Raw genomic sequence first — 12,842 nt, 5'->3', positions numbered from 1 at the left:
GTGTGACTCTCTCTCTCTGTTTGTGTGTGTCTCTGTGTGCATGTGACTCTCTGTGTGCGTGTGTGTGTGTCTCTGTATGTGTGTGTGTGTGTGTGTGACTCTGTGTGTGTTTCTGGTCTCCTGCAGTCCTGGTCTGCACTCAGGGTTCAGAGGTCAACGTGATTAAAGGAGAGGAGAGAGGTCAAGCTGTCATTTCCTGTCCCTACGACCAAGGCTATGAAACATATCCAAAGATGTTGTCAAAGGGGAGGTATAGATGGAGGACGGAGGTTGTTCACAGCAAGAGTCATCAAACAGACTCAGGGAGGTACGGTCTTCATGACAACACAGAGACGAGGGTCTTCACGGTGACCATCACCAACCTGACCGAGGAGGATTCTGGGAAATACTGGTGTGAAGTGGCCACATGGGGACCTAACCTTGTAACTGAAGTCCTGCTCACGGTGGGCAGATGTGAGCGTTTCCTTCATAACCAATATGTTATGCGCAAAAGTAAAAGGCGCAAATGAACATTTTTGTACTGCCTTACAGAGGATGAACAGATCTTGAAAACAACACTCATGTCAAAACACCTGGGTGCTAATATGATGTAATATCATATCAGACTATTCTTAGTGTCTGTCTCTGTCTCTCATCTGTGTTTGCTGCTCATCATTCCCCTCCAGTTTCTCCTCCTCCCAAACCTCCAGGCCCCGCCTCCACGTCTCGCCTCCACACAGCAACAACATTCACCATGGCAACGCGGTTCTCCAACTCTGCCACCGGTATGACTCCATCTCCCTCCATCTCTCTTTCTGTCTCTTCTTCTCCCTCTCTCCCTCCTTCTCCCTCTCTCCATCTCTCCCTCCATCTCTCTTTCTGTCTCTCATTCTCCCTCTCTCCCTCCTTCTGCCTCTCTCCCTCTCTCCCTCCATCTTTCTTTCTGTCCCGCCTCCTCTCTCTCTCCCTCCTTCTCCCTCTCTCCCTCTCTCCCTCCATCACTCTTTCTCTCTCTCCTTCTCCCTCTCTCCCTTCATACTGATCTCCTTCTTCAATTCAACTCTTCTTTTACTGTAACTCCACTCCCCTTCTAAATGTGAGTGTCTGTCAGTGAGTGTGTGTCAGTGAGTGTGTGTCAGTGAGGATGTGTCAGTGAGGATGTGTCAGTGAGTGTGTGTCAGTGAGTGTGTGTCAGTGAGTGTGTGTCAGTGAGGATGTGTCAGTGAGTGTGTGTCAGTGAGGATGTGTCAGTGAGTGTGTGTCAGTGAGTGTGTGTCAGTGAGTGTGTGTCAGTGAGGATGTGTCAGTGAGTGTGTGTCAGTGAGTGTGTGTCAGTGAGGATGTGTCAGTGAGTGTGTGTCAGTGAGTGTGTGTCAGTGAGTGTGTGTCAGTGAGGATGTGTCAGTGAGTGTGTGTCAGTGAGTGTGTGTCAGTGAGGGTGTCAGTGAGTGTGTGTCAGTGAGGGTGTCAGTGAGGATGTGTCAGTGAGTGTGTGTCAGTGAGTGTGTGTCAGTGAGGGTGTCAGTGAGTGTGTGTCAGTGAGGGTGTCAGTGAGTGTGTGTCAGTGAGGGTGTCAGTGACGATGTGTCAGTGAGGGTGTCAGTGAGGATGTGTGACAGGCAGTCTTCACACACTGATTGACCGTCTGTTTCCTGTGTATGTAGGAGACACTGTCCCTGTCACAACAGCAATGCCAGACCAACAAGGTAACACACACACACATATACACACAAACCTAAACACACATGCACATGCACACATTTACACACACAACAGTATACTGTACTATAACTGCTAAACACCAGGTTGTATCATGCACTACAACTACCAAGAAAAGGTGTAAAACAGAACAATAATAATTTGTTATTTATTGGACTACAACTACCAGAATTCCGGCTCTGATAAGGACTACAACTGTCAGACACCACACTGACAGCAGCAGAATCATGTCTCACTGTACCACCAAGTGGTGGAAATATGTAATTACAGAAGGGAGTCACAGTAACTTGTATATAAAACAAGTTTCACTCCAACACACACAGTCACTTCCTGCCTGGCTCTCTTCCTCTCTCTGTCATTTCCTCCGTTTGAATAATTTTTTTCTCCATTTCTGAGAGCAAACTGTAATGCTGTATGACTTGCTATTATGTTAACTGAAGTAAAACTGTGAAAAAAAAAAAAATGGAAGAGCTTTGTGTGTGTGTGTGTGTGTGTGCAGGAAGGCTGGTGTACAGTGCAGTAGCTCTGAGTGCAGTCTTGCTGCTGACGCTGTTTCTGGCTCTGATTCTGAGAGAGAGGAAGAGAGCACACACCTGTACAGGTAACACACCTCGCCATACTGAACACACACCTGACATACCTTACTATACTGAACACACACCTGACATACCTTACTATACTGAACACACACCTGACACACCTTACTATACTGAACACACACCTGACACACCTTACTATACTGAACACACACCTGACACACCTCGCCATACTGAACACACACCTGACACACCTTACTATACTGAACACACACCTGACACACCTTACTATACTGAACACAAACCTGACACACCTCGCCATACTGAACACACACCTGACACACCTTACTATACTGAACACACACCTGACACACCTTACTATACTGAACACACACCTGACACACCTTACTATACTGAACACACACCTGACACACCTTACTATACTGAACACACACCTGACACACCTTACTATACTGAACACACACCTGACACACCTCACCATACTGAACACACACCTGACACACCTTACTATACTGAACACACACCTGACACACCTTACTATACTGAACACACACCTGACACACCTTACTATACTGAACACACACCTGACACACCTTACTATACTGAACACACACCTGACACACCTTACTATACTGAACACACACCTGACACACCTTACTATACTGAACACACACCTGACACAACTCACCATACTGAACACACAGCTACAAGTTGTAGCGGAACACAATAACTATGTAATATACAGGAGTATACAGGAGTATACAGGAGTATATTAGCAGAAATTGTGTTAAATATATATTGTGCATCTATCAGATGCTTCCACAGCACTCAGGTTAAACTCCACCCACACCTTGGCAGTCAATCATCTTTCAGATACTGCCTCCACGTCCAATCCCATCTATGAGCCATCAACCAATCAGATCCCAGAGACAGGCTTTGTCAGCCCCACCCTGCATGGCAGAGCAGACAATTGTCAGCGAGAACAAGGAGGTCCAGACGACATCACTAACATCTACTCCAACACAGGACCAATCAGAGAGGCAGACAGTTTGACCTACTCCACCGTCTCATTCAACAGCGTAACGGACCGTACAATCACAAGCTCTGTTACTCATCCTGACCAGCAAATCAAAGAGACAGACAGTGTGGACTACGCTACTGTGTCCATTGTTAGAGCGTGAACTCTGAATTCGTTATTACGTAACCTTGTTTAACAGGGCTACATTCTTTCATTAATTATTTCACTCACTCTCACTCACTGACTTTAAATCACCATCTGCACAATGTCACCCTGCACATTGCAATTTGCACTATTGTATCGTTTGCACTATCTGTACTTTTTGGTATTTTTAGGTTAAATTGTAAATTATGGCTACTTTTATTTTATTTTTTATTCCCCTTAGTATTAGCTAGACCCCCCTTAGTATTAGCTAGACTTTGCTCCTTTGTATACTTAGTCCACATATTTAAGTTTCAATATTCCTATATGTTTAATGTATGCACCTCTCTGCCAAAGTAAATTCCTTGTTTGTGCAAACACTCATGGCGAATAAAATCCCTTCTGATTCTGATTCTGATTCTGATTCTAACTCACTAACTCACTTACTCACTCATTCACTCACTCAATGAATTCAACCATCGGTCAGGTCATTTTATTCAGCTGATCATTCATTCATTCACACATTCACTTGTTCACTCATACTTTATGATTTCTAAGGACTCGTGTCCTCAGTTGTTTATGAGTTAAATATTAACAATTAACAATAATGTGCTATTGTTTTCACACACCTGTTCGCTCTGAGAGGAAGATAATAAAAGTTGATTTGAGATACAGGGATACAACATGAGGAAGCTCGATATATTCTCAGGCCTGCCTGCCTGCCTGCCTGCCTGCCTGCCTGCCTGCCTGCCTGCCTGCCTGACTGTCTGTCTGTCTGTCTGTCTGTCTGTCTGTCTGTCTGTCTGTCTGTCTGTCTGTCTGTCTGTCTGCCTGTCTGCCTGTCTGTCTGTCTGTCTGTCTGTCTGTCTGTCTGCCTGTCTGTAACACAAACACACACACTCACACACTGAGAGGGAGAGACTTCTCCCCGAGTGGTAGAATGTTTTTTTCTCTCAACTTTTGGCAGACTTCCATTCCTCTTATCAACTTACACACACACTCACTCACACACACCCCCACACACACACACCCACATAAGGCGGGTGAACACATCCACAGAGTCCTCTCCACTCACATTAGACTCGACGGTTCAACGACGACCTTGTGTCAGTTTCCAAAGTCAGAGAGGTAAGAGTATTACTGAGAACGACACTGTGTTTTTTTTTTAAGAATTGTGAATAAGTTTGACTGAATTTGTTCCACTGGCTGTTTTGTACTGCATGTGTTCTACTGCATGTGTTCCGCTGGCTGTGTTCTTCATACAACAGAATATATCTACTCAAATTCTAAGAAGATCATTTGGGCGTTCCTGGAATTCAGCAGAGTACTGCACATGCAGTCGAGCAAGTGTAGACAAGTAGAACACAGTTGAACACAGTAGAACACTGTCGAACATTAGAACAGTAGAATGCGGTTGAACAGATGTCTGTTTAGTTCAAAGGAGTTTTGTAGCAGTAGATACTGCTGCAAAGGTTGTGCTTTTCCAAAACCACACAATCATTTTTACCACGATAACATCATGATTATCACAATTAGAAAAGTATACCCATTATCATACATTTACATTTATTCATTTAGCAGACGCTTATATCGAAAGTGACTAACCCCTCTTACAGGACACCACACTCTGTAGGTCTCGGGGAGGGGGTTAGCTAGCACATGCATTACCATGTTGCTTTACAGTAACTGTTTCCTGTTTCCTGTTTCCTGTTTCACGGTCAGCTAGGTGAGACTGAGAGCAACGCTGGGGCTTTGTTGATGCATTCAGGGTTAGGGTTAGACACAACACAGCCTCTCCTCCAGCACCCCTCAAAACACACACACACACACTCACACATTTACACACACTCACGCATTGACACACACTCACACACATTCACTCACAGACTCACACTGTCAAACACACTCACTCACTCACGGACTCGCACAAACACACACACACACACACACATACTCACTCACAGACACACACACACACATTCACACAGTCACACACACACACATATTTTGGGACTGTGCTATAATCACACAAAGCGTATCTGTACTCCAAATCTGGCAAGGTATTCCTGGAATTTAATCAGTTTAGTAAGGAGGAAACTGAAAGGGAGAGAGAGAAGGAGAGAGGGAGGGACTGGGGGAGAGGGAGGGACTGAGGGAGAGGGAGGGACTGAGGGAGAGGGAGGGACTGAGGGACAGGGAGGGACTGAGAGAGAGGGAGGGACTGAGGGAGACGGAGGGAGTAGTATATGCATTGAGGAAACCAGGCCATGGGAAACACTTGTTCCAAATGTGGAGGACGTGAGGAAGGGGAATCTGAAGAGAGGAGGGGGAGAGGGGAGAACCAAACAACGAAAAATGAAGAGAACCAAAGTGCAGCAGTTCCTCTTCTGACCTCCAACCACGCTCAGTCTGGGAGCAACATCTTGGCTCCTGTATTCAGCCACACAATCATCCAGGGCCCAGTTAACATCACCACGACAGCTCCTGCACAGGCTCAGAGGACGGGTATAACTTCAGCCCCTCACCACCCCTCCTCCCCTCACCACCCCTCCTCTCCTCACCACCCCTCCTCCCCTCACCACCCCCTTCTCCCCTCCTCCCCTCCTCCCCTCACCACCCCTCCTCCCCTCACCACCCTTCCTCCCCTCTCCACCCCTCCTCCCCTCACCACCTCTCCTCCCCTCACCACCCTTCCTCCCCTCTCCACCCCTCCTCCCCTCACCACCCCTCCTCCCCTCACCATCCCTCCTCCCCTCACCACCCCTCCTCCCCTCTCCACCCCTCCTCCCCTCACCTCCCCTCCTCCACTCACCACCCCTCCTCCCCTCACCACCCCTCCTCCCCTCACCACCCTTCCTCCCCTCTCCACCCCTCCTCCCCTCACCACCCCTCCTCCCCTCACCACCACTCCTCCCCTCACCACCCTTCCTCCCCTCTCCACCCCTCCTCCCCTCACCATCCCTCCTCCCCTCACCATCCCTCCTCCCCTCACCACCCTTCCTCCCCTCTCCACCCCTCCTCCCCTCTCCACCCCTCCTCCCCTCACCTCCCCTCCTCCCCTCACCACCCCTCCTCCCCTCACCACCCTTCCTCCCCTCTCCACCCCTCCTCCCCTCACCACCCCTCCTCCCCTCACCACCCCTCCTCCCCTCACCACCCTTCCTCCCCTCACCACCCCTCCTCCCCTCACCACCCCTTCAATCATATTTTAAAATTATTAATTGTGTGGGATGGCATTGTCATGAGACTTGTCTCTCCTCTCCTACTTTCAGAAGATGCTTCCCCACACTGCAGTGCCTCCATTGAAAGGTAAGATGTCTGACGCACCACAACAGGAACTACTGTCGTAGAAAAAGAATGGTGTAACTGTAACAAACTTGTAAACAAAATATATCTATCCCAGTAAATGACCCTGTTCTCCATGCTATCCCCCCCATCCTGCCCAACAGTGTCAAACTGAAACTTAAAGCCAGTTTAAAGGAGAAGTTTCAATTCCTGAGGAGCGATACGTTCCTGTACGTGACGTCCCCGGATGGTCCGACGCCCCTGAGCAGCATCTACACACAGCTTTACATCACGGAGGGCGAGAGCAAAGGGATCAACACAGAACACGAGATCAGGAGGATCGAGTACACGTCCGTTAGCAAAACAAGATCAGACAAACCCATCAAGTGCAACGACATCTTCAAACCCCGACCCGGACGAAAAGAAGAGGTCATGATCGTGCTGATGAAAGGCATCGCAGGCATTGGAAAAACCATCTCAGTTCAGAAGTTCATCCTAGACTGGGCAGAGAGGGAGGCCAATCAGGATATAGATTTCATCTTCGTGCTTCCGTTCAGAGAGCTGAATTTGATTCAAGGCCAACTCAGTGTCTGGGGTCTTCTGAAGGAGTTCCACTCAGAGCTTAATGAAATTGAAGTAGCGGAAGTGTTTCAAAACCACAAAGTGCTTTTGATCTTTGACGGTCTGGATGAAAGCAGGCCGTCTCTGGATTTCAAGAACAACGAGAGAGTGTCTGATGTCACAAAGGAGTGTCCAGTTCACATTCTGGTGACTAACATCATAAGGAAGAATCTACTTCAGTCTGCTCTCCTCTGGATAACCTCTCGACCCACAGCAGTTGTAGAGGGCCTTCGTAAAACCATCCAACTCCACCTGTTGGATGTTGAAGTTCAAGGCTTTGACGACGAACAGAAGGATCAGTACTTCAGGAAGCGATTCAGTGACAATGAAGTCCTGGCCGACGCAATCATCTCACACGTCAAGGCAGCGAGGAGTCTCCACATCATGTGTTACATACCCATCATGTGTCGGATCACGTCCGTGGTCCTGTCGCAAAGACTGAAAGAAAACAAGTCTTCAAACATCCCGACGAGTCTGACCGAGATGTACGTAGACTTCCTCATCAGTCAAACAGAACTCGCACAGGAGAAATTCGAAGGGCAAAACTACATGGGCAGACAGGAGGTCTTGGAATTCAGTCAAGACTTTATTCTGAAACTGGCTCAACTAGCGTTCCAACAGCTTGAAAGAAAAAATGTCATTTTCTATAAGGAAGACATTAAAGGATGTGGCTTTGATGTTGATGACGCTGCAGTGAAATGTGGACTGTGCACGGAAATCCTGAAGGTAGAGTGTGGGCGGTATAAGAAGAAGGTGTACTGCTTTGTGCACCTGAGCTTTCAGGAGTTCCTCGCTGCTCTCTATGTGTTCTACTGCTGTGTGCCCAAGAACATCAGTGCACTGGAATCCTTCCTGGAGAACGTGTCTTCAGAGCAGCCCCTGCATGAGTTGCTGAAGAGAGTCGTGGATAAAGCTCTACAGAGTGAGAATGGACACCTGGACCTGTTCCTCCGCTTCCTTCTTGGCATCTCAATGGAGTCCAACCAGACTCTCTTACAAGGCCTTCTGCCCCAGACAGAGAACATCTCAGAGACTGTTGAGGAGATGAGGAAATACCTCAGGAAGCCAGACGTAGAGAATATCTCATCTAACATGTGCATCAACCTCTTCCTCTGCTTGATTGAGATGAAAGACAGCTCAGTGCATGAGGACATTCACAAGTTCCTCTTCGCACAAGATGATGATACTTTGTCGCTGGACGGGTGCTCGGCACTGGCTAATGCTCTCCTGCTGTGTCAGGGCGGGGTGGAAGAGTTGGACCTGTGGCAGTATGCCTGGCGCAAGAGAATGATCCCTGCGGTGAGGAAAAGCAGAAAGGCCATGTGAGTGTTTGGGTTCTACTCTCCAAAGTAACTTGCAGAAGGGATTCGAACCTGTGCCCTCTTGTGTTGTTCTACCATTGAGCTACAGCATCCATCACCTCAAGTTTTGATTTCCAACTGACACTCTACTGCCTCCTCATTAGCCACACTGGCCAGATAGAGATGGGATTTAAGTCTTGAGCATCACTGCTGCAACCGGTGCAACCTATTGTTTCTTGGGGTTAGGGCTATGGTTAGGGTTAGAAACAAGCTAACCCATTGTTTCTTGGGGTTAGGGCTATGGTTAGGGTTAGAAACAAGCTAACCCATTGTTTGTAGGGGTTAGGGACTTTGGTTAGAAATGCACTAACCATGTGTGTTTCTCCAGACTGAATGACATGAACCTCAGCCCAGAGGACTGTATTTCCCTGGCCTCCTCCCTCAAGTCACCAGACTCTCATCTGAGAGAGCTGCACCTCATAGAAGACAAGCTGACCGGTGGTGGGGACCTGAGTGACGTCTTCGCTTCCCTGGGAGATTGTCACTGTAAACTGGAAATATTGAGGTCAGTGCCTTTGTCAGGGCTTTTCATGTATTTCATCGAAAACATTTGTGGTCACTCTTTTCCATCCAGACAAATTCCACTCAGCAGAGTGAATCAGTGTATCTCCCAACGTGCCCCTCACCACACCTTACATGTAGTACCTCACTGGCTGTATGGATTGCGCATGCTTTCTCGAACACCACAAAATGATCTGTAAATACATGAGAAGTATCATCTTTATGTATCACAAGAAACACAGAGGTATGACAGAGGTGTAGATGCGCGCGCGCCGAAAATTTCACTTAGCTTAATTATTTATTATGTATTGGTTTATTTACTGTATTATAGTCTACTTATCAAGCATTCTCATGAGGACTTCTTATCACTCTAGTATCACTCTTTAACCCACCTGTATCTGTTTTTTATAATTCCGTTTCATGATGACTGCCGACCGACGAGGTTTTGTATTTTGCCAGCAGCACAGATCATGAGAGGGGCCCCCTAAGGGGATTCCGATAACAGTGTCATTGCACTTTACTGCATTGACTATCAAAGGGGCGCTCACACAGTTTGTCGTTGCATTTTATTCTTAACCAGTCGGTGTCTTGGGGCCCCAAGCCAGCTCGGCGCTCAAAGCAATTGCTTGTTTTGCTTGCCTTGTCGCGACGGGCCTGTTCGTGTGTCGTAATTTCTTCCCGGTACGGCGTACCTGCCAGTAACGGCTTACTTTCACCCCTGTGTAGATGTGATGTGAATCCTGGCTGCCAAAAGACCTCCAGTCAACAGTCCTAACCACTTCACCACACTGCAGCACATGAATGTTCTGTTTCCACAGACTGACTGACATGGAGCTTAAACCTAAGGACTGTGCATCACTGGCCTCCTTCCTCCAGTCACCAGACTGTTCTCTGAGAGAGCTGCACCTGGGATATATTTTTCCCTCTGGTGGCGATGAAGTACTGATGGATATTTCTTCCAGCCTGAAAGCATCTAAACTGAGTTTATTGAGGTAAGGAGCTTAGATTCAGATAATCAAATCAACTGTCTTTCATTGACCCCAAAGGAAATGTAAGATTAGTGCTTTGAGGGGTTCAGTTTTAGTAGAGCTTCTCAAACATGTTATGTCTGTTGAAAAACAGAAAAAACACGTTTGTCACTTAATCACTGATACATTTAACATCTTTTGTTTAGGCTGAACAGCTGTCTCCTGACAGAAAACTATTGTAGGGAGTTGACTTCAGCCCTTATTTCCATTTCCCACTTGAAAGAGTTGGACCTGAGTCACAACGACCTGCAGGATTCAGGAGTGAAGCTGCTCTCTGATGGACTGAAGAGTCCACACTGTAGACTGAAGATCCTGAGGTCAGTGATCAGACACACATGGAACCAGAGAGGGACACATAGAACATGTTGAAGAAGTAAATGTATGTCAGTCAACAATGTACCCAGTGATGTCAACAACACTCACCAGCAGAGGGCAGCAGTGTTGTAACGTCCTGATGACTTCTCTTTGCAGGCTGTCGTTTTGTGGAGTCACAGAGGAAGGCTGTGCTTCTCTGGCTACAGCTCTCAGCTCAAACCGCTACCTGAGAGAGTTGGACCTGAGCTTCAATCACATAGGAGACATAGGACCAAAGAAACTGAAAGATTCAAACTCGAGACTGAAAAAACTCAAGTTAGTTTTGGTCGATGACACATTCATACAGTAGACTGCATACATTATGTGTAATGCACAGTTTGTGCATTATCCCATGTATAATTCTATAATTATGAGTAAGTCTATATAGTCAGTGAGGAACTTACTGTTTTAAGATCCTCTGTATTTTATTTTGAATCCTTTTTTCATATTTCTGCAACAGCAGAAGATGAGATCTTTGTGTGTGTGTTTCTTACGGTCCGTACCTGTTTCCCCTACAGTGTGGACCACAATGAGGAGATCTGGGTAAAACCACATCTTATTAAACTGTGTAAGTGCTGTCTTCAATCAACTGTAACCATTTTCACCACAACTAGTGAAACACGCAAACACACACGCACTTAAACACACATTTCTCCCTGGTACCATCACACACAGTTCTGATCCAGCCTGTCGTCTCTGTTCTGTAGGTGACCAGTACCTCACATTTGACCCAAACACAGCTTATAAAACCCTCTCTCTGTCTGAGGACAACAGGAGGGTGGAGGCAGTAGAGGAGGACCAGCTGTATCCTGATCACCCAGAGAGGTTTGATGAGGAGGAGCAGGTGCTGTGTACAGAGGGTCTGACTGGACGCCATTACTGGGAGGTGGAGTGGAAAGGTGACTGGATATTGGTTGGAGTCACATACGGCAGCATCCAAAGGAAAGGAAGCACCACTGCCTGCAGCCTTGGAGACAACGACAAGTCGTGGTGTCTCCTGTGCTCCAACTTTGGGCCATACATGTGGCACAATCATCAACGGACTTATCTCCCTGCTGCCTGCTTACCAGTTCCCAGCAGGGTAGGAGTTTACCTGGACTGGCCGGCTGGAGTTGTGTCCTTCTACAGGGTCTCCTCTGACACGATGACCCACCTGTACACGTTCAACACCACCTTCTCTGAGCCCCTCTACCCAGCGTTTTGGATTGGGCAGCCAGGGTACTCAGTGTCCCTGTGCCAAGTAGGGCAGCCTTAAACCTTATTAATATTACCCTTTACCAGCCTGGACACTCTCTCACTCTCTCTTTCACTCTATCTTTCACTCTCTCTTTCACTCTCTCTTTCACTCTCTCTTTCACTCTCTCTTTCACTCTCTCTTTCACTCTCTCTCTCTCTCTCTCTCTCTCTCTCTCTCTCTCTCTCTCTCTCTCTCTCTCTCTCTCTATATCTCTCTCTCTATCTCTCTCTCTCTATCTCTCATCTCTCTCTCTTTCTATCTCTCTCTCTCTATCTCTCTCTCTTTCTATCTCTCTCTCTCTATCTCTCTCTCTCTCTGTGTCTCTCTCTCTCTCTCTTTCTCTCTCTCTCTGCAGTCTGTCAGCTGATGACCTTTGATCTCCTAAATCCTGTCCTAGAGCTTCCCCTGGTGGTCATTTTGAGATGTCAAAAGATTGTTTTTACATATTTCCCATAGTTTTTATGCACATTACAATTAAATATTAGCAATAATAATAACAGATTTGATTGAGTTAAGCATAAGTTGATAATGTTTTCTAAAGAACAACGTTCGACCAGAGCAATGTACTGTAATCATCTACAGTTGTACATTCAAGGTATCTATAGCGATGAATCAATGAAAATATAACAATAATATAAATAACTTTTTTACTGATTGCCAAGACATTTTCTTGAAACTTGAAATCCTTACACCTAACCATTAAAACGTTACACAATTTTGTATTTTATTTTTATAATGCAAAACTATTAGAACAATTTGTTTTAATATGTTGCTGTAGCTACAGGATGAAAATGTCTCAACATGAATTCACAAGGCAGTGCACGGTGGTTCAGGAACTGAGTAAGGGATTATTTAGTTTGATCTCATTGTTTGACATTTGATTGTTTGTTCGTTCTTTCATCGTTTTTTTATGACTGTATTATTGGTCGCACCTTTATGCTATTACGTGTTGTTTTTCCATTTGTTTGTTTTTCATTGATCTGTTATTCTCTTTTGTGTTGAAATGGCAGGGTTCCCAGACTGACTCAGTGTTTCACCTGT

The 12,842-nt window shown here is 46.4% G+C and overlaps 2 protein-coding genes across 5 annotated transcripts in view; both read left to right on the top strand.

The window, feature by feature from the left end:
• LOC124464245 (CMRF35-like molecule 5) overlaps positions 1–3,560 on the top strand; it is a 3,815-nt gene extending 255 nt beyond the window's left edge. The window contains exons 2-6 of the mRNA XM_047016228.1: positions 127–453; positions 666–764; positions 1,644–1,685; positions 2,198–2,299; positions 3,069–3,560. Coding sequence (XP_046872184.1) covers positions 127–453; positions 666–764; positions 1,644–1,685; positions 2,198–2,299; positions 3,069–3,436 — 938 coding nt within the window. The 3' untranslated portion in view covers positions 3,437–3,560. The remainder of the gene's footprint in view (positions 1–126; positions 454–665; positions 765–1,643; positions 1,686–2,197; positions 2,300–3,068) is intronic.
• A 2,021-nt stretch (positions 3,561–5,581) lies between these two features.
• LOC124464239 (NACHT, LRR and PYD domains-containing protein 12-like) lies at positions 5,582–11,926 on the top strand. 4 transcript variants are annotated; one of them, XM_047016216.1, is made up of 9 exons: positions 5,582–5,919; positions 6,690–6,723; positions 6,864–8,642; positions 9,010–9,186; positions 10,001–10,174; positions 10,357–10,527; positions 10,682–10,840; positions 11,083–11,132; positions 11,272–11,926. In XM_047016216.1, exons 1-9 carry the CDS (start codon positions 5,682–5,684, stop codon positions 11,817–11,819), a joined length of 3,330 nt encoding a protein of 1,109 aa, XP_046872172.1. In that variant the 5' UTR covers positions 5,582–5,681; the 3' UTR covers positions 11,820–11,926. The 4 variants fall into 4 exon arrangements, with proteins under 4 accessions (XP_046872172.1, XP_046872171.1, XP_046872174.1 ...); XM_047016215.1 differs by having other exon boundaries at positions 6,687–6,723; XM_047016218.1 differs by having other exon boundaries at positions 6,687–6,723; positions 11,083–11,107; positions 11,339–11,471.
• The last annotated feature ends 916 nt before the right edge of the window (positions 11,927–12,842 follow it).

This window comes from Hypomesus transpacificus, unplaced genomic scaffold (genome assembly GCF_021917145.1).
Source record: "Hypomesus transpacificus isolate Combined female unplaced genomic scaffold, fHypTra1 scaffold_329, whole genome shotgun sequence".
NCBI lineage: Eukaryota > Metazoa > Chordata > Actinopteri > Osmeriformes > Osmeridae > Hypomesus > Hypomesus transpacificus.
The sequence above is the reverse complement of the archived record's forward strand: the minus strand, read 5'-3'. Positions and strand labels throughout refer to the sequence as shown.

Excerpts from the sequence above, each read along its gene's own strand:
- LOC124464239 (XM_047016215.1), top strand. The coding sequence starts at position 5,682 with ATGGGAAACACTTGTTCCAAATGTGGAGGACGTGAGGAAGGGGAATCT. Across the intron at positions 5,920-6,686 it reads TGCACAGGCTCAGAGGACGG|AAGATGCTTCCCCACACTGC; the intron begins GTATAACTTCAG and ends TCCTACTTTCAG. Across the intron at positions 10,175-10,356 it reads TCTAAACTGAGTTTATTGAG|GCTGAACAGCTGTCTCCTGA; the intron begins GTAAGGAGCTTA and ends TCTTTTGTTTAG.